Consider the following 22,233-nt stretch of genomic DNA (forward strand, 5'->3'; position numbering starts at 1 on the left):
AAGGAATATTAAAATTAAAAATATTTATAAATTTTGATTTTGATTCAAAAGACAAAATGATTGCTTTTCACATGTTTATACCAAAAATTCTTTATGCCCTCGTAGAAGGAGAATATTTCCTTCCTCTCTAGGCATCTCATACCATTAAATTGGTGATGGGATCACGGGGCCTATAGAATTAGTGTGATCATTGAAGGGAGGAGGACAAAATAAATGTGTGTTTATAGTGCCGTATATCTCACGCATTTTGTTGTTTTATGATTTGACATCTATGCAGTGCCAAAGGCTCAAGAATACTATACCACAAAAAAGAAGAAGCTCTAGACACATTCATTATTGGCCACAACATCAATCAGCAGCAATCAATAGGGAAAGGCACTGCTAAAGGAGCTTGCAATTCATGAAGAGGGAGAGGGAGAGTTAGGACTATAATTGGCCAACCAATCATCACACTCTTTTCCAAACCAAGCCAGGATGCCCTTGAGCCAGTACTTTGAGATCTAATGGATTTCTGAATAATACCGAGCTTTGGAGTCACTTTCTATGTGAATTCTTCTGAGTTCTGAACTCAGCTCTCCAAACAATTTGGAGGTCGACAAAAATAGTCCACAGTCAGCTATATTGTAAGCATACTCTAAACTATGATCTTTCAGTTCATATCACTTGCCCATATATATAATCAAAGGTTGCTTATAAATTGCTGGATGGAATAAGAAAATGAAATAAGTTATAATAAGTTATTTTTACTGCATATATTCTTCCAATTTGAAATCTTGAATAAGAAAAACGAATTCAAACTAGAGACAATAAAATAATAATTTTTACAACCTGACATTTGGCTAAAGTATATTTAAAGAGGCAGTGTAAAAAATAAATAATCACTTCTCAGCAGCTTACAAGGGCAGTTCTAAGCTCTGACTTTACATATCACCAAATCGTTTTTTTTTTTTTTAATTAACTTTGATAAGAATGTTTCGTATTCAGGTCTTGTTTATAAACTATGATGGATGGATTGGAGAGGCCACATGCGCAAATGAATGCCAATAACATGGAGATGTCAGCATTAGCCCAGAAGCATAAGCAGGAGCAGCAGCAACCCTTTAATACACTTTCCCATTGGAAGCATTACCTGCTGCAAAATTTAAAGATGAACAGGTTTGCCTATCTGGGACGAAAATTACATCATCTTTTTCGTTATTCATGTTGTAAGGCAGCTTCACTCATCCGATTCCATCAGACCCTGATTGTGCATCTGTATTGGTTCACAGTCTCCCATGTACACCCATATTTTATTCACCTTGGTTATTTCATAATCTTATCCTTGTTAGGATATCTGGCTTTGAAGTTCTCGAAGCCAAGAACTTTCCCTGTTTGGTCTAATGACTTTAACTTGTTCTTCACCTCAGTCTCAGCTTCCACAGTTTCTGGTCTTTCAGTGATGGAAATGGAGGTTCTTTCCAACAACCAACTTATCATTGTTACCATTCTCATGTTACTAGGTGGGGAGATTTTCACTTCCCTGCTTGGACTTGTCTTTTCTTGGTTTAACTTCCCCAATCATCAAAGTAACAAAAACAGTGGAAATAACCCAAATTCTAGGGAGGATCAAATTGAGCTGGGTGTATTATCTATCTCTGATTCTGAGCCACAGAACAAAAACGACCAAGTTACTACTTCTCAAAATGGTAATGTGGACAATCTGAATCTGAAACACAGTTCCATTAAGCATCTGGGATATGTTGTTGTGGGTTATCTAATAATAGTTCATTCTGTTGGTTGTATTATGGTGTCCTTGTACTTAAGCATTGTTCCCAGTGCAAAAGGAATGCTCAGAAACAAGGGCCTGAAGTTACAGACATTTGCAGTTTTTACCATAGTTTCTAGTTTTGCCAATTGTGGGCTTGTCCCCACGAATGAGAACATGATAGTTTTAAAGAAGAATTCAGGTCTCCTTCTGCTTCTCATTCCATATATGCTTCTGGGAAACACGTTGTACCCTCCATGCCTGAGGCTAGTAATCTGGGCATTGGGAAAAAGTAGCAACAGAGAGGAATTCTTTTACATTTTGAAAAACCAAAGACAGATGGGTTATTATCATATGCTTTCTCGTTTCCATTGCTATCAGCTGGTTATTACTGTTTTTGTGTTGTTTGCCGCACAGTTCATACTGTTCTGCTCTCTGGAGTTGAACTCGGAAAACTTGGAGGGTCTAAATCTCTATCAGAAATTGGTTGCACTCATGTTTCAAACTGTGAATTCAAGACATGCAGGTGAATCTGTACTCAACCTTTCTACCGTCTCTTCTGCCATTTTGGTGCTCGTGGTTGTCATGATGTAAGTTCTTTTCTTTCCACTACATATACATTACCATCGAGAGAGAGAGGGAGGGAAGGACATATATATATATATATATATATATATATATATATATATAGCCCTTGGGAAATGATTCGTTTACAATTTCTTTTTACAAATTACACTAAGTATGACCGGTCATACACTCTTGGTTAAAGTATGACCGGTCATATTTAATGTAGTTTGTAAGAATTTGTAAACAAAAAATTTGTAAATATAACCTTCCTCACGGCCGCTGATACATTATAGTTCGTGTTGTTTCGTCCTCTGTAAAAAACTTGTCTACTAACAAAAAAAAGAGGGTTAAAACTTTCACATTAGGAGTACATTAGTTATGGTTATGTTGTTCCTACATACACAGATTTCGGGAATGGATAAGTCATGACACAACTTGTTACCGTAACACTCTCATGTCTGGTCACGGTTCATTTGTCTGTTGTTCGTACTACAGACATGTTAGATTTCATACTTTCCATAATTAACGATGAATAAATTTGTATAATTAATAATCTGTTATCAGTAACAAATTTTTAGTTCGATATCAATAACTGAAACATTATTATCAGTTTAAAAACCGAGTGAAAATTGAGTGCGCAAAAACCATTTTTCTTCTTACATTATAATGCTAATTTTCTACCCTTATAAAAAATAAATGGCGCTTGCATGTTACACGACATACAACATACATTCAGTTGGAGAAAATTTTAAGTAATCATTATAGGCATTTAAATTAATGATTTACATATGTATGTAAAATTGTGCCGGTCAAATTCAAAGTGCACAAATCTTTTAAAATATATATTTAGACATATCAACTACTTGATATAAATGTAATAATTTGTCCACAATTTGCGCAATATGATATTAAAAAAATAAATAAAGAAACCAGTAGTTGAATTTAAGATTTGTGATATAACATGGTGCTTCTTTGATTTAATATTATTTTCACTGTATAAACAACAATAGTAAATATAAAATATATATAGTTTTCAGAGAAAAGAAAATTTGGAACCATTTAATTACATGCATTAGTTTTTTAAAATTTATATAAATTGTACAAATGTGTTAATTATGTATTGTTTCAGCATCAATATATTAATTAGATGCATATATATCATTTTGACATTTCCTGTAACGCCTGACAACCTGCAAGAATCAACGACTATCCCCACACACTAACACGAGACTTTTCAGCATGCTTTGTCCTCACTCGCACACTTCCCGAGAAAACTTCCCAGGAGGTCACCCATCCCTGAATTGCTCCAAGTCAAGCACGCTTAACTGTGGAGTTCTTCCGATCCGGGCTACCGAAAAGTAGATGCATCTTGTTAGTATAGGTAGTACCAATTAATTCTTATAAGTCATTCCCAACTGTACTGTCCCATACCAGCACAGTCTCTGGAATCCCTCTCTTTCGGGTGTTGATTCGATTCATTCATGTACCCCCGTCCCTAGAAGCCTGCCAGGAGCCGCTCCTTGTCCGTGCCCTTACGCACCGGCGATCACTCCCCGCCCTCGTCAGCGCCCGGGATGTTACATGCCCACCAGCTTCCGCCTGGTTCGTCCTCGAACCACACCGTACTGGATGAGAGGCCCTGCTCTGATACCACTTGTAATGCCTGGCAACTTGCAAGAATCAACGACTATCCCCACACACTAACACGAGACTTTTCAGCGTGCTTTGTCCTCACTTGCACACTTCCCGGGAAAGATACCATAAAATGTAACACCCTGTTCTAGAACCGGTTTGTTAACATCGCATTATGATATTAAGCGCAGTTACAATCACATGGGTTCAATTAAAATCCAGATAAATTTTTCATTTTAAAACATGCCGAATTTATAATACCCAATTTCGTGATCATAACCGTATTACCTTGCGGAATCAGATAAACCAAGCTTAACATCATGTTCTTATTCCATTTTTAAAACATTAATTTACTTCTTATTTATTTCCCAAATTCTACTATATTGTAGATCTCTTCGTTAGCTACGCGTGGTTTCAAACCGCTCCTCATTTGGAGCTCTGTAGCTCAAGTTATGACAATTTTACTAACTCAGGTGTATGCTGAAAAACTACGCGGGTAGGGCGCTTAAGCTCGCTCCAGGGCGCTTAAGCGCCCACAGACAGAGGGAATTTACAATTTTTAGCCACCAAGGGCGCTTAAGCTCGCTCCAGGGCGCTTAAGCGCGCTACCTGGGCGCTTAAGCCCCCATTTTGGGCGCTAAAGCCCCATGCGGCAGAAAGCTTTTGGTCTTCACAGGTGCATCAGGGCGCTTAAGCCCCCTCATGGGCGCTTAAGCCCCCTGAGCAGGCTTAAGCCTCCATTTGCAGGCTTAAGCCCCCTCTTCTGGGCAATTTCCTATACTCATATTTTTCATGCATCTTTCTTGGGGAATCAATCCTACACATTTTACAACCTATTTAACAAGCTTGTGATATCCCTATATCATTGCTCAACTCTCATCCTCTCATCATTGATTTAACGGAAATTGGGCAGCATAATCTTTGTTTTCTCAACGTTTCCCAACTTAGCACAAGGTACCTAATTGACTTTCCAGCTCAACATATCCAATACATAAAAATACATTCATGCATTTAACTTACAGTAAGCATCATACACAAATATCTTCATTACTTACAATATTACATCATGTCTTAATTACAAATCTCATATACATGCCAAAGGACTTAGCTACAAAATGAACATGATCAAAGCAAGTAACCATGTATCAGATACCCATTACTACTACAATGATCATGCACTAAGTCCTCCAAAATACATCATATGACATCAAAATATGCATATAGCAATGCTAAATGGCATGCAACTCAACATGTCCAGCTATCAGGTACAGTCTACTCATGCTTCTTGCCTCGATCAACCTCACCTCTATCAGTACCTGAAATGATGCCCCACAACACGGGGTGAGATATACGAATATATCACAGTAAACCAGAGGTCCTTGGAGATCACTCCACCCTAAGGTTCACTTTGATGTACACATAATCATAATAGCTTAACACATTCTTATCAGCAAGCATCACATGGACTTCCAAGAGAGATCCACTAAGGGCTGTTTCTCTTAGGCTCTTACCACATGGAGATCCACATAGGGCTGTTTCCAAGGGAAGTCCTTTCCTCAATCTATTCAAAGAGAGATCCTCAAAGGGCTGTTTCTCTTAGGCTCTTACCACATGGAGATCCACCTCGGGCTGTTTCCAAGGGAAGTCCTTTCCTCAATCTAGGAACCTCCAAGAGGGATCCACATAGGGCTGTTCCTCTTAGGCTCTAACCACATGGAGATCCACATAGGGCTGTTTCCAAGGGAAGTTCCTACCAATTATCCTCATCATAATACTATCACTCATAACCTCAATCACAATCCTCAACCATTACCTCATTCATTATTGCTACTTCTATAATCATTCCTCAATTACTCTTAAACAATCAAACATCAACCAATAATCATCAATCAATCATAACATGTATCAATGCATGAATCAATGCATGAGCATACAATCACTATCATAATTACATATCACATCTCATAAACCATTTCTCCTCAACGGAGTATGGTGGAACACTCAATGGGATCAACCACAAGGTCCAAAGGTTTACCTTGCTCTTGAGCTTTCCTCAATTGCACACAATCCCAAGGGTTGGTCACTCCACTTGGTCCTCTTGCCTCAATCCTATCAACACAAGGAATACAATCAAACAATGCTAACAATGCAAGGAAATCCATAGTTCCGAGCCTAGATTTCTCCAAACATCAAAGCATACTAAAATAACACTATAAACTCATTTCTACCGATTAAATGTCATTCCTAGCATTTTTCACAACATACTCTAAGCCTCATTTTTCCTTGAACATAGCCAATCTACTCAACATTTCATAAAAACCCTAAAACACTATTCATTAAACCCTAACCATGAAATTTTCCAAGAAAACAAGGTTCAAGGGTTAGAATCTTACCACCAATGGTCACACAACCAAGGATTGATGGCTCCTCAAGCTTCAATGGAGGTTGAAACCCCCAAAACCCTAAAATCTCACAAAGGGCCGAATTTTTGAGGGGCAATATCCCTCTCCACAATGCTCCCCACTCAAAACTAAGCTTGGATTATGAAAGAGGGGAAGAATCTAAGTGGTTTAGGCTTTGGAATCATCCAATTTGGTTGAGGGATGATGGTTCTTTGGATTTCTCCCTTTCTCCCTTTCTCTCTTCCTTCTCTCTTCTTTCCTCTCTTCTTTCCCTTCTTTTTTTCTTCTCTGGAGCACGACGGGAAAATGGGGGGAATGGGGCTTCTCTTTGTGTTTTTAAGTCACTTACTAGTTAAGTGGCTTATGTGGGTATTGGTTCATCTATCTATTCAACTCCATTAGTTACCAAACTTTACCCAAAAGTCTGGAATATTATTCTAGGAATATTTCCACTTTTATTTTTATATTTTGGGCACTTTCACCAGTACCCATTTATACCCCTTAATTTTCACTGAGTATACTTTTTAACTCCAAGTGACCCAGATTCATTAATTAAGCCTTATACTTAATTTTACTCACTAAAACATGCTTAATTATTTAATTAAAATTAATCAATTAAATGCTTATGTTTGGGGTATTATATTTCCATTACACAACTTTTATACCTTCTAATTTACGGCAAATAATAGCGTATGCTTATCAATTCCGATTGAATTCTCCATCAACCCTAAGATTCGATCAAATATAAATTTAATATTGATTCCCTTCAATGCTTAGTGATTAAAATTTAATTTAGGATGTTTTTAGTGAATAACAAATATAAATTTGATGCACTCTCTTTGTTGTTGTCTGTTCCTCTCCTTCACTCTGCAACAACAGGTATATGCCACCATACACAAGGTTTTTGCCGATAAGGGACGAAGAAGACAATAATAAAAAAGACAAGAAGAGGAGCAATAGAACAAAGAGTATAATGGAGAATCTTCTGTTATCACAAATATCTTATTTGGCGATTTTCGTAATTCTAATATGCATCACCGAGAGAGACAAGTTCAGACGAGATCCCCTCAACTTTAATCTCTTGAGCACTACAATAGAAGTCGTTGGGTCAGGCCCTCTTAATTTATCTTTCTCACCTAATATATATGAGTAATATACATCGGGAAACTTATATTTACAAATTATATTATGTCTGATCGGTAATACACTTTTGAGTAGAGTATTATTGGTGAGACATAATGTAATTTGTAAGTTTGTAAACAGATCATTCCTCAATATATATATATATATATATATATATATATATATATATATATATATAGAGAGAGAGAGATAGTTTAGTGAGTGTACAGACTAGATATAAAATTTGGTCCAGTGCACTAAGTTCTCCTGCGAGAACACACTTATAGTAAATATTATAACTATGTTATATATATAGTTTAGTGAGTGTACATACTAGATATAAAATTTGGTCCAGTGCACTAAATTCTCCTGCGAGAACACACTTATAGTAAATATTATAACTATGTTCTTCCGGGAGAACACCATTATAATATTTAGTTCACTATGTTCTCGCGGGAGAACTTAATGCACTGGACGGTCCAGTCACTTAATTTTCATTTTTTCCATATATATATATATATATATGGGATTTACATTTGTCATTTAACATGACACAACAAAGTTTCCTACACACACAACATTTTCTAGGGTCCACACTTTTTGGAGAAAAAAAAAATACTACGGCACGCAAAACAAATCTCTATAACATTACACAATCACTTTTCCTACAACATAACTCTTATAAAACCTTATATATATAGGGAAATACAAGTGTTATGTTACATGAAAAATCTCCACTTTCCTACACACTCAATATAGCATGGGACTCACTTCAACTTTTTTTTGCTTTTTTACTATATAATGAGACCCACGGTGTTTTTGTGTCTGTTACATGACAAACTATTATCCCATATATATATATATAACAGACACACATACGGTGATGAAAATATTTTCCTCCAGAGCACAAAGTATTGGGTACTTTTTTTATTAAATATAATAAAAGTAACACTTTTACAATATTTGTATATTAATATTGATGAAAAGAGTTAATTGCAGTGCATATGGGAACGTGGGGTTTTCAACGGGATATAGCTGTGAGAGGCAACTAGAACCTGATGGTCACTGCAAAAAGGGTTGGACAGGTTTGGCAGGACATTGCAGCATCAAAGGGAAACTGATACTCACTCTCGTCATGTATTTTGGCAAGCTTAAAAAGTTCAGCAGGAATGGTGGCAAAGCATGGGCCCTATCTTAATCAAAGGGAATTCTTGTTTTCAGCTTTCTCCCATTAATTACAATCTCGTCTTTCCCCAACTTCTATATTTCCTTTATTTAAATTTTCAAACAACACAAATGTGTAAAGCACGATATTTTTGCTTACACTTCCTTTTCTATTGACAGTTTTAGTTTTTAGTTTGTGGGATTTTTTTTCGTATCACCGACCATATTTTCAGTGTTATTGGAGTAGGTATTCATTTGTTAAAAGTATAAAAAAAAAATTTGAATTTAGATTTTGTATTAATCATAAAGGTGTGTGAAGGAAGTAAATTTAAGAAGAGATCGTGGAGAAAGGAAAGAAGCAGGGAATAGAGAAGGGAGAGAAAAATTAAGAGAGAATTTGGGAATCAAATAAATCATGTTTATTCCATTCATTTTCTGAATTATATAGGAAATTAAAGCAATCAGCAACTAACACTAGAGATAATAAAATCAAGCAGAATCCTAATCCTATACTACTTCCACGGAACGAAAACAACCAGATAAGCCAAGAAGATAACAACCCGTAAAATAAGCTAAACCATTAATCAGATAACTAGATTTCAAATAAACAACTAATTGCTACTGGAATCAAGGAGTGGGCTTCCTGACTCCCATCTCATACTCCTCCAAGTATTTGGGCTTCTGCACCTTCCTTTTGGGTCTGGTTCCTCTTAAGCCCGCTACACTGCCTCCCCCTTCAAAGGTGACCTTGTCCGCAAGGTCCACTAAATTTGGGCTGATCAAATCTTGAGTGCGATGAGTGGCACTGATTGAGTTGGAAGGCGAACTAGCAACGGCTCCTGTTGGCGGTGGGAAAGATCCATAAGGAGATAATGTAATCCCACAAGACAGACCCTGATTGGTCGAAAATGTGGCTGCCTCATTTTGAGTGGTGGATGTAAAAGGTGCAATGAAAGCTGGCTGAGACACGTTTTTGGGAGCAGGGGTGTCAGTCTCGAGACTCGCGCTCTGTTGCTTACTCGAACAGTCTCCAAAAGAGGGGTCTGAGGAGTCTTGTCCCATCACTTGCCCGTTGGATTCATAATAATGCTTTTCATTTGCTCTTCCTGTATTATACACATTTGCCCACTTCTCTTTCAGCTTTGTATTTCCGTCAAACATCGCAACTGGGTTATCACCCATTTCCTGAGTGTCCCCTTTCACTCCCATTCGTCCATTTTGTATAATCAATTCGTTTTGATTTTCCTTCAACTTTATAGAGATGTCAGGGACCACGCCCTCTGGTTGGGTAAACACATCGCAAGGTTCCCTTTTGTCGGTGATGTCAGAGCTGGGCAGAGGTAGTTGTACCTCGGTTTCGTCTTCCCAAGTTGCCGCATCTGGAGGTAAGTCAGACCATTGAACTAGCACTTGTTGGGTCTGTCTACCTTGGCGCCAAATGGTCCTTGTTGACACAATAGCTAATGGTTTGTGATGTATTTCAGATGAGGATGGCAGAGGTGGAAATGTTGTCTTAGATGACTCCGTGCCAGGGAAGTAGGGTCGTAGAAGTGAGACATGAAACACTGGGTGGATCTTTGTTTCCGGAGGGAGAAGGAGGCGATAAGCCACGGGTCCGATGCGTTCCAGTATCGTAAAGGGGCCAAAAAAGCGCGGTGCCAGCTTCTGACAAGAACGACGGTGAAGGGATAGTTGTCGGTAAGGTTGCAGTCGCAAAAGGACCAAGTCTCCAACACTAAAGGTTCGATCTGTTCTCCTTTTATCAGCTTCGCGTTTCATTGTTTGTTGTGCTCGCCTCAGGTTGTCTCGTAACTTCTGCAGGACCGAGGTGCGTTCAGCTAAGGTTGAGTCAACAGCTTCCAAGGCGGATAATCCCAGGGAGTAGCGAAGAGGGCATGGTGGGGGTCTTCCATAGGTGGCTTCATAGGGTGATAGCCCGATGCTTCTGTTGTAAGCTGTGTTATAATGGTACTCCGCCAGAGGTAACATCTTAATCCACTCTTTCGGTTTGTCATGCACAAAAGCTCTGAGATATTGCTCTAATGTTCTGTTAACCCTTTCTGTTTGGCCGTCTGTTTGAGGGTGGTATGCTGAACTGAAGTGGAGTTGCGTTCCCTGTAGCTGAAACAACGATTTCCAGAAAGTGCTCAAAAATAATGGGTCCCTGTCAGATAGTAAGCTCTTCGGCGTGCCATGGAGTTTGCCAACGGAGTCCCAGAATGCCTGTGCTACCTTAGCAGCTGTGTAACGGGTCGGGAGGGGAATGAAATGGGCACCCTTAGTGAGTCGATCCACTACCACCAGTATCACTGAGAAACCGTTAACATGAGGAAGATGCGTGATGAAATCTAAAGATAGCTCGGACCAGATTGCTGCAGGTGGTTGCAGAGGCTGAAGCAACCCATAAGGTGAGTGATTGTCAGGTTTAACCTTTTGACATGTATCACACTGCTGGATAAATTTTTGAACATCTTTTCTGACATTTTTCCATGTGTAAAAAGTGCAGAGGCGAGATAAGGTCCTATGTATTCCAGCGTGGCCACCGATTGGAGAACAATGAAATTCAACCAAGAGTTTGGGAATCATTGCGGATCCAGTTGGCAAGAAGACTCTCCCTCTATGTAGAAGTAGCCCATTTTTTTGTTCCCAATGTGGGTTTTTATTTGTGGATGACTGTAACCCTTTAATAATTGTAGAAGTGTAGGGATCCTGTTGTAACTCTGACTGTAATAAAGAAGAATAATCTGAGTGAGGCGCTGTGAGGGCGGTGAGGTGAGCTATAGGGAATCCAACATCCCCTTCAAACTTTCGTGAGAGACCATCAGCGGCAGCGTTCGACTTACCAGATTTAAATGTAATCGTGTAATTATAACCCAACAATTTGGCTAAGAATAATTGTTGTTCTGGTGTCTGAATGGTTTGGGACATCAGATTATGGAGGCTCTTATGGTCCGTTCGGATGATGAACTGAGACCCTAGGAGATATTGGCGCCACTTGGCTACGGCTGAGGTGATTGCGAACATCTCACGGATATAAGTAGATTGTTGTTGCATCCGTTTAGATAATTTGCTACTAAAATAAGCCACAGCACGTCCTTCTTGTAGTAAAACTGCCCCGATACCAATACCTGAAGCATCTGTTTCAATAACAAATGGGATATTAAAATTTGGTAGTACTAAGATAGGAGCCTCAATTAATTTCTGTTTCAGCATTGCAAACGCCTTAGCAGCTTCTTCATTCCATTTGAATTTTCCTTTGGTCAGTAGGTCCGTGAGTGGGGCAGCAATTTTAGCATATTCACGAATAAAGCGGCGGTAATACCCGGATAGACCTAGGAAAGCCCTAACCTGAGTTGTGGATGAAGGTGTGGCCATTCCTTAACCGCTTGAACTTTTTCTGGGTCAGGTGATACCCCTTTCGCTGACACAATATGGCCCAGAAAATGCACCGTATCTGTAGCAAAGGAGCATTTAGAGATCTTAGCATACAGACAGTGGGCACGGAGGGTGTCCAGGACTTGTTGAAGGTGAACCACATGATCTGGTATTGTTGAGCTGAAGACAAGGATGTCATCGAAGAATATGACGACGAAACGTCTGAGGAACTTTGCAAACACCTCATTCATTGTAGCCTGAAAGGTGGATGGGGCATTCGACAATCCAAACGGCATAACAAGAAATTCAAAGTGCCCGTGATGTGTTCGGAATGCTGTTTTATGGATGTCAGCAGAGTGCATTTTGATTTGGTGGTATCCGGAACGAAGGTCCAATTTGGAGAAAACCGTGGCGCCATGTAATTCATCTAAAAGCTCATCGACAGTGGGGATTGGGAATTTATCCTTTACTGTAATTGAGTTTAAAGCCCGATAGTCCACACAAAATCGCCATGTGCCGTCCTTCTTTTTCACTAGCAAAACTGGAGAGCTAAAAGGAGATTGACTCGGTCTAATGACTCCTGCATCCAACATCTCTTTACATAGTTTTTCTATTTCATTTTTTTGAAAGTGGGGATAACGGTATGGTCGTACTTGTACAGGTTTGGAGTTAGGCAGTAGGTTAATGTGATGGTTATGGGTACGATCGGGTGGTAGGGTGGATGGTGTGGAGAAAACCATATCGTACTGCTTGAGTAAGGATTGAATATCAGGTATGGGATGAGTTATGGGAGCGATGTGGTCAACAAGGGATGATGAATTCACAGAAGTGGTGGCGAAGCACATAAGGCATGATGCTATAGTGTCAAGGGACATAAGTTTACCCAGTGTGGATGAGGAAATTGGCATTGGAAGGTTGGGTGGGTCTCCTTGTAGTTCAATAGAAGCGCCATTGTGAGTAAATGTCATCAAGAGCTCTGCGTAGTCTGTTATTATGGGCCCCAAGGTAGCCAGCCATTGTACTCCAAGAACTACATCAGCTCCTTTAAGGTCGAGTACAAATAAATCCAATGTGAATGTGTGCTTTTGGAGCATCAGTGGGACATTGCTACACATTGCAGTGCAAGAAAGGCCTTCACCATTACCAACTTGGACATTAAATGGCGTGATGGCTTGCAAAATGAGACCTGCATGGGAAGCCATGCGTTCAGTAATAAAGTTATGTGTGCTCCCGCCATCAATCAGCACTTGTACTGGTTTTCCCTTTATGCAACCTGTCAAACGGAAGGACCTAGATGAGAAATTTCCGAATAAGGCATGTAAACTTATCTCCGAGAAGGATTCTGTGACTGGTGGATCTGGTGAATCCTGTGTAGTGTCAGCTGGGATCAAGGGAGGATCGTCCTCGTCTGTGCCCTCAAAGTATAACAATGCTGCTTTTCCTTTGCATTTGTGACCGAACACATAACGTTCGTCACAGTTGTAGCATAAATTTTTCTCTCTTTTTGCCTGTATTTCAGCTGGGGTAAGGCGCTTAATAGGAAGGGTGGAGGTTTGAGGCTGATTTCTAGAAAAAGGAGTTGGTTGATTTGGGTTAGTGGTAGAGAAAGGTGGTTGTAATGGTGGTCTAGGGGGCCACTGTCTGATAGGTTTTGCCATGGTGTTTGTGTCAGCAAAGTGATCTTCGTACACCTTAGCCAAAGAGAATGCTGAATGTGCGTCTCGTGGTCTTTGAGTTTGTACTGCGCGGCGAATATGTGGCTTTAGGCCCGCAATAAATAGTGCACGACGCAATGTTGGTGATAGTCCGGGGACGCGGCTAGCTAGTGCTTCAAAAGCAGATTGAAAGGCACTAACGGTACCTTGTTGTTGCAAATTGGCAAGAGCCACTGCTGGGTCATCAAATTCAGAGGGACCAAATCGCTGCTGCAATGCTGTGACAAATGCTGTCCAACTTGGTAGTAGCCCGTCATTGAATAATCCTTGGAACCACGTAGATGCTGGTTTATCTAGGTTGAAGGAAGCTAACAACAAACGTTCTTGTTCTGGAATATTATAATAGTCAAAATACCGATTGGCACTGAATACCCAGTCCGAGGGATCCCCCTCTGCAAACCTGGGAAAGGTGGCTTTGTGCTGCTTGTAGTGATTCTGATCATTGGAATTGTTTGCTATTCGTATCGGGCCATGACCCAATATTCCGGAGGCTGAATGGTTTGAACTTGCAGTTCCTTGTTGATTTTCTAGCAGTTTGTTCAAGTTCTGATTTAACAGAAGAAATTGTTGTTCCTGCGCCTCTTTCAATTGGGTGTGTGACTCTTGTAGACCAAGAAATTGTTGCTCTCTAACCCGTTCGGCTGCCTGTAGTTGTTGCTCCATGGAATCAATCCGTTGACTTAAATTACCAAGACGTGTGTTGTCTGCCATGAGAAGGATGAGATCAGATGAAAGCACCAATGAAGGAAGTAAATTTAAGAAGAGATCGTGGAGAAAGGAAAGAAGCAGGGAATAGAGAAGGGAGAGAAAAATTAAGAGAGAATTTGGGAATCAAATAAATCATGTTTATTCCATTCATTTTCTGAATTATATAGGAAATTAAAGCAATCAGCAACTAACACTAGAGATAATAAAATCAAGCAGAATCCTAATCCTATACTACTTCCACGGAACAAAAACAACCAGATAAGCCAAGAAGATAACAACCCGTAAAATAAGCTAAACCATTAATCAGATAACTAGATTTCAAATAAACAACTAATTGCTACTGGAATCAAGGAGTGGGCTTCCTGACTCCCATCTCATACTCCTCCAAGTATTTGGGCTTCTGCACCTTCCTTTTGGGTCTGGTTCCTCTTAAGCCCGCTACAGTGTGGATGGATTTTTTTCTTTCTTTCCAATTTTAACATATGATGTACTAAGCCTTTAATACTATTTGGAATGTGGTGGATGAGAAACATTTATTCCAAAGGAAATGAGTACTATTGGGCAACAAGTAATATAAAGGTGCAATACTATTGGCCAAAACTAAATAAGGATGTGGAAAATTGGAAAACTTTGTTAGAAAATGCTCGTTTGCCAAGAAAGTTATTGTTAATTAAAAGGAAAAACACTAGACTGTACTTCAAATACATTTGGGATTTTTATTTTTTATTTTTTTTAAGGGAGTTTGACATTAACATCCAACATTAAGAATATAATTAAGCTAGTGCATTCTTATGTTAAAATTTGGACAAAATTATTTGTGATTAATATACTCCCTCGTTTATTAGTATATATGTGGAACAGGAAAGATACTTCCTCGTTGATTGTATAGTTTCCGAGGCCCCAAAGGTATATCATGCCACAAAACTAATAAGTTCATATTTTTTATGGGTTAAAAGTTTGTCATGGTACATGATAAAATTTCAATTTTCCTGCACAAATAAATAAATGTGGGGTCTATCAAATTTTTTAAAAAAAAATAAAAGAAAAATGGTGGATGGAACTTTTGCTATTTCTCCGGAAAAAATAAAAGTTTGTACTGTAACATAACAAACTATTAACCCATCTTTTATATAGGTGCATTTGAATTTGTTTGATAGTTGATAGAGGTTATTCACTGTTTCTATAGGCCTCTGCATAGCTGATTGAACATCTGGTGCTAAAAGTGATCATTGGGGAGCGGGTTGATATTGTTTCAGTAATAGCAACATATGGACTACTGCCAAATCAAAATACCAATTTTTGGATTAATATTCTTTGGAAAGTGGAAAATTCTGAACCAAGATAATTTTTGGGCAATATTTGCTTATGCTCATTTCAGTATAGAATGAATTACATGAGAATATTTATTCTCCAAATTTTCAATTCAGATTAATTACAAATATATTTGATTATGATCGATCATCTTGTGATGTGATGCAATGGTGATGGGATGATACAATATCTATTGTTGATGTATGATATGATATGAATACGTCATACCTCCACGAAGCCAAACACTGTAATGGCCTTAAATTCTAATTATTATTATTTTCTAACAACAAGTCATTCATATTTTAACTACTTATTTTTTTAATATATTTACGGTTTTATTAATTATTCCACTAGTCTACTTCCAGTACAGTCAAGGGGCGGCTAGGCGTAGCAACTTTTAACACTACCCACTAACAAGATACTAAAAATCTGTATCTGAGTTGACTCATTCTCAAATTCATGTCATGTTTGTGTTGGTAAAATTGATTCTAAAAAAATTTGTGTTGTGTTATGTGTTAATCCATGAACTCGAAATTGATCCGCATTTTTGGACTGGAATCATTCAAGAATTCCAGAAGTTTTCAGACTGCAATAAATGGAAGGAGACAATTAAAGTAGAACTAATCTCACTTAATAAACATAGCATTTTTTGACTTATTGTTTGAACACCTAAAAATATTATCCCTGTAGGATATAAATAGGTGTTTGTAAGGAAATGTAATGAACATAATGAAATGGTACACTATAAAGTAAGATTAGTTGCACAAGAATTTTTGCAAAAACCCAGTATTAATTATGACGTCACTTATTATCCCATAATGGATGGTATTAGGTTCTGTTACTTGATCATTATTGTAACATGCCTTAATAAATACTTTTGTAAGGAATATTACATGTTTTCTTATATATATGTTTTCACTTTAGGCATCGTCAGTGAGAAATAAGATGGAAAGGAGTTAATGTTGTTTAATTAATACACATTGATAATAATAACAGTAAAAAAAATTATATAAACATCCACCAACATTACTTTATATATATTGTTACGTCAGATACAAAAAGGAGTTATTTTACATAGGTCCTACAGTCTACTAAATATTACTACATCACTTCAGGTTATATCTTACATACTGTCATCACATAATTATACAATACAAAAGTCTTATCCTAATATAGCCTATAGGTGTAGGTCTCCACACTATCAGCATAGAATATCGAAGCAGCTCCTTGATTTCCTACTACGATATAAAACTCCATACGGTCCTCATAAGAGTAAATATTGATACTCCATCCTTCACGTGCTAAGCTTAGAGTAGGCATTATTAATTTCTGGAAAGGTTAGCACAAAACAAACACACGTGAGAAAATTCTCAGTAATATTGAGGTTTTCTAACTATAACCATTTCCAGCCGTAATAACAGAAAATACCATTCTCTCAGATAATTTAATAAAATAAAATAATATAATAAATAATACATTGTGTAATATTTAACTGAAGCTAAATAATTTTTCAACTTTGTGGTCTTCTGCATATGAAAGATTTATTGTGGAGGAGCTCAAACCACGATAAGGCGTCCCTTACCCTATAATCGTTTGAACCCAAACTCTGTGGTTCAGTTCATAGCAGTCTTCATCAGTTAAATTTACACATTCTCTTTGTAATTATTTGGTACCAAATAACGACCCAACTTAGCAATCAGAAACCAAATTTAAAAGAAAATGAAGGAACCGTAGAAGAATGAAATCAAAAACTAAACTACTGTAACAAATAAATTCAAGAATATTAAAGAAATGAAATTTTAAAGAAAACCAATATACTTGCAAAAGAATAACATCAAAGAATACACTCAACTAGAATAATATATAAAGAAAAGAGTTTGGTAAGATGACAGAGGTATTAAGGTTAAACATCATTTTCGCAAAATGATTGAAAATGAGAGAATGTTTTTCATCCCCCAATATTACCTTCTGTCTCGTCGCTTTCCTTCTTCTTCTTTTTTCTGTTGATCTGTCTTTCTCTCTCGCTCTTTCACTTTTCACTGATCTCTATCTTTTTTCTCTTTTCTTCGCTGTTTTCTCTTTCTTCTTATGGACAGCGATATATATATATATATATATATATATATATATATATACGAGGAGACTTGCTTACGTTCTAATTAGATTCGAACGAACTAGTTAAATCGTAACTAAGTAATGATTGCTATTGAGATAATAACTATCCACGTTATCAGTTTCTAGAAAAATTTCGTAAGCCGTCTTCAGGTGCCTCCACGTTTACATAATACGTTTTATTTAGTTTATGTAATATATTTATACATATTCTTATTTTTATCAATTATTATATTATTATTAGTATTATTTATTTTATTATTAATATATTATATATTAAATATTATATACATTTATCTTAATTTTTAATTACTTATTTCTTTTTATTATTATTATTATCATCATCATTATTATTATTTTACATATACGTAAACATATATATATTTACGTTTACGCGCTTCGCGTAAAATTGACGCGAACGGCGTTGCTATCAGGCGCCACTTTGGCGCAAAAGGCTCCGCTTTGGGGCTAAAGGCGTCATTTTGACGCTACTCGTGTCGGCCCCCTTTTTTTTTTTGGTCTTCTTTGGTCTCTTGGCACCACAATTGGCGCCATTAGCGCCAATGTTGGCGCTAATGGCGTCAAATTTATTTATTTTATTTTTTTGAATATTACAATTATGGCAGTAAGTAGGGGTGTTCGCGGTCTGGATTGGATCGGTTTTGAAAGCAAAAATTATTTGATCCAATTCTTTCGGTTTGATCATATAATCATCCATTCGGTTTGAATTTTTGTTCAAATCTGATCCAATCTAATCCAATATTTTTTGGTTTGGATTGGATCGGTTTTCGGTTTTCGGTTTTTTGAAATCCCAAAATTTATTTCTTGATTATTGTGCAAATTACATCTTTGTATATATTGGCTTTGTAATTTATTTATTTTTTGAAATACAAAAGCATTAGTAAAACTATAATATAATTTTTTTTTTGGGCAATGAGATGTGAAGGTTTACAAAGATAAAATTTTATTGATGAGATGTTACTAGATTTTTTCTAGGGTTTAGTTGATGGATTAATGGGTCTTGGGTTTAGAAAATTTTGGGCTATGATTAGGGAAAAACCCAAGTAGGTAGAGGGGAATTAATATATTGGATCGGTTTGGATTGGATCGGTTTTCATCAACCCATCCAAAAACCGATCCAATCCAATTATAATTTGCGGACTTTTTTCGATTTTCGGTTTTTCGGTTTATTCGGTTATCGATTTTTCGGTTCGGTTACCGCGGTTTGAATCGGTTTGGATCGGTTGATGAACACCCCTAGCAGTAAGTATGTACCTTGAGATGCAATTAATGGATGCCATGACTGCATATTTATATGGGTCACTTGACAGTGACATTTATATGAAAGTCTCTTAAGGTTTCCACATACCCAATATGAACAAGAATGAAAATCGCAGTATGTTCAGTATTAAGCTGCAAAGATCATTGTATGATATTAAACAATCCGGACATATGTGGTAGAACCAGTTGAAATATTACCTCCTAAAGGTATCTGAACAATGAGATTTGCCCTTGTGTGTTTATTAAGAAATCTCTTAATGGCTTTGCTATTGTATCGGTGTATGTGGATGACCTGAATATAGTCGAAACTCAAAAGGAGGTTGAATAAGCTCATTCCTGTCTAAAAAGAAAATTTGAAATGAAAGACTGAGGTCAAACCTATTATTGTCTTGGGCTACAAATTAAGAATCTCCCCAAAGGAATTTTCTTGCATCAGTCTAACTATGTAAAAAGGATCTTGGGAAAATTTTATATGGACAAGTGTCACCCTCTAAGTACCCTATGGATAGTTCGTTTACTAGAAGTGGATAAAATCCATTTAAACCTAAAGACGTTAACAAAGAAGGATTAAGACCTGAAGTTCCTTATCTTAGCGCTATATGAGCACTAATATACCTTACAAATTGCACCAGGCTTAATATCACATTTGCAATTATTGTTCTAGCTAGTCATAGTGTTACACTAACCAGAAGACATTATAATAGGGTTAAACATATATTTCGTTATCTTCAAGGTTCTATTAATCTTGGTTTATTCTATCCACGAGATAGGAATTTTACATTGGTGGGATATTCTGATGATGGCTATATGTTTGATCCACATAATGCTAAATCACAGACTTGATATGTTTTCCTTTGTGGAGGTACTGCAATCTCATGGAAGTTTCTAAAACAAAGTCTAATTACTATTTTTTCAAATCACTTTGAGATTATTGCAAATTGTATGAAACTGCTCGAGAATGTGCTTGGTTAAGATCTTTGAAAGAACACATTAATGTTTCATGTGGTTTACCTATAATTAATAATTCCCTCACTATTCTTTTTGAGGATCATGCAACTTGCATTGCACAAATGAGCGATGTATATATTAAAAGTGATAAGACTAAACATATTTCTCTACAATTCTTTTACCCACATGAACTCCGAAAGAAGGGTGAAATAAATATCCATCAGGTCCACTCTAGTGATAATCTTGCAGATTTATTCACTAAATCCTTACTTACTTCCATATTTGAGAAACTTGTATATGAAATAGGTATGCCTAAAATTAAGAAGTTACTTTCATCATGGGAGCAAATTAATTATTATAATCCTTGAAGGATGGGACCCTGAAGGTATAAATTTGTATTCCTTTTTTTTGCTAATTTTTTTTCCACAAAGTTTTTCTTAGCTAAAGGTTTTTAATAAGGCATATTATGCAATGCTTGATAGCATATATCATGTACTCTTTTTCTTTCGCTGATTTTTTTTCCATTGGATTATTCTAGCAAGATTTTAACGAGACATAGATTTAGCATCGTATTGTCCAAAGGGGAGTGTTACAAATGGGCATTAATACATTTTATGGGAGATTAAATATATTGTAACATCTGGGATAGATAAAGAGCTTGTGTTCTTCCTCTACCTTCATCTATATATAGAAGTGGTAGGACTTATATTCTTTTTTTTGGAAATATTCCAATCGGTTTAATCCGATTCGGGGCGGGTCCAGGATTAAAGCTTTAAACCCCTCCCAAAGGTGGTACTAGGGGGATTCGAACACATGCTCTCACCCCACCTACACAGCTCCCTTGCGTCAATTGAGCTACCACCATACTAGGTGGTACTAGTGGTAGGACTTATATTCTTATACAATGAATAATACAATTTCTAACTTCTTCTCTCTTACTCTCTTTATATGTATCTTGTAATTTCTTTTATTGAGTTTGAGTTGATTCCATCTATTCACCGTTCTTTTCACAACAAAAACAAATCTATTTTAGTTTTTTTTTTTGACAAATAATTGAATCAAACATATTAAATCATCATGATTATTTAACAAATGATTTATAATTACAATACAAAAATCAAAGGATTTAAGAATAAAGAAAGTAAAAGGATTTATAAATTCTCAATGCACTCAAATCGGAGTTTGCTTTTGCCTTAGTTGCTCATTCCTTGGTGAACATGTTTCTTGCTTTGTTCTTTATTTTCATTGGCCGACCTTACGTATCTCCCTTTTAATATGTGAGACCACTCCATCACTTTTTTCTAAATCAAGTTTTTGTCTTCTTCCCCTCATTAGAAGAAAATTGAGAAAATAAATAAATAAATTTGAATTAAATTAATATGAAGAAAAGTTACTCGATTCGCACACTACCCTGATTGGTTCAGCTTGATCTAGATCAAAAGAGAATGAAAAAATTTCAAACTTTCAAATCAAATCAAATTAAAAAGGAAAGTTAATTGGTTCAATTTCGCTCTGATTCAAAATAAGAATAGAAGAATATATATAAAAAAATAAAAATAAAAATAAACAAGAATAGAAGAAGTAACAACGACTAAAATGAGTAAATTATATTCCCTTTCCGTATTTTATCTGTCATTATGATTGAACCTTTTTGAGGACAAATTGCAATTTCTCCTATTTCATTCTCCAATTTTCTTTTACTTTTTTAAATTTTATATTATTATTTAAATAAATAACGATAATAATAAAATTATTATTATCAATAAATAATAATAAAAGAGTCCTGATCTAAATGGAGTGTTCACATGTGCCATATTTTTAATATAATATAATATAATATATCTATCCTCGTAAATAGGCATGTTAATTTTACTTATTATCAGACTACACTCAATGTCTATCCCTTTTCAAAAGTATAATAATTTCCTTCAACAATGATATTATCTTAATAATTACTGGCAGATTGATAATTTTTTTTTTAAATTACTGATACAATTATATTACGAGTTGTCGAGTTAATATATTAGGGAGCTTTTGGTCTTTGGAAGAAGAAAGAGATGGACGAGATAAGGATACAAAAAGAAGTAGCAGTTTTGAGATATGTGGGTATAGATTTGAAACTTTTTTATTCGCTTTTAATTTAATGTAAAGG

The 22,233-nt window shown here is 36.6% G+C and overlaps 1 protein-coding gene and 1 long non-coding RNA gene across 2 annotated transcripts; one reads left to right on the plus strand and one right to left on the minus strand.

Moving 5' to 3' along the window:
* The first annotated feature begins 382 nt into the window (after positions 1–382).
* On the plus strand, positions 383–8,809 carry LOC133299127 (sodium transporter HKT1-like). The gene is made up of 4 exons (XM_061498564.1): positions 383–623; positions 985–2,334; positions 7,225–7,452; positions 8,467–8,809. Exons 2-4 carry the CDS (start codon positions 1,001–1,003, stop codon positions 8,663–8,665), a joined length of 1,761 nt encoding a protein of 586 aa, XP_061354548.1. The 5' UTR covers positions 383–623; positions 985–1,000; the 3' UTR covers positions 8,666–8,809.
* On the minus strand, positions 5,146–6,628 carry LOC133299018 (uncharacterized). The gene is made up of 3 exons (XR_009749882.1): positions 6,337–6,628; positions 5,979–6,052; positions 5,146–5,259 (listed from the first exon to the last, which is right to left on the minus strand). It is a non-coding gene; the product is annotated as an uncharacterized LOC133299018 (long non-coding RNA).
* Positions 8,810–22,233: the final 13,424 nt, after the last annotated feature.

This window comes from Gastrolobium bilobum, unplaced genomic scaffold (genome assembly GCF_033153095.1).
Source record: "Gastrolobium bilobum isolate Gb01-03AN ecotype WA unplaced genomic scaffold, APGP_CSIRO_Gbil_v1 utg500, whole genome shotgun sequence".
Classification (NCBI taxonomy): Eukaryota; Viridiplantae; Streptophyta; class Magnoliopsida; order Fabales; family Fabaceae; genus Gastrolobium; species Gastrolobium bilobum.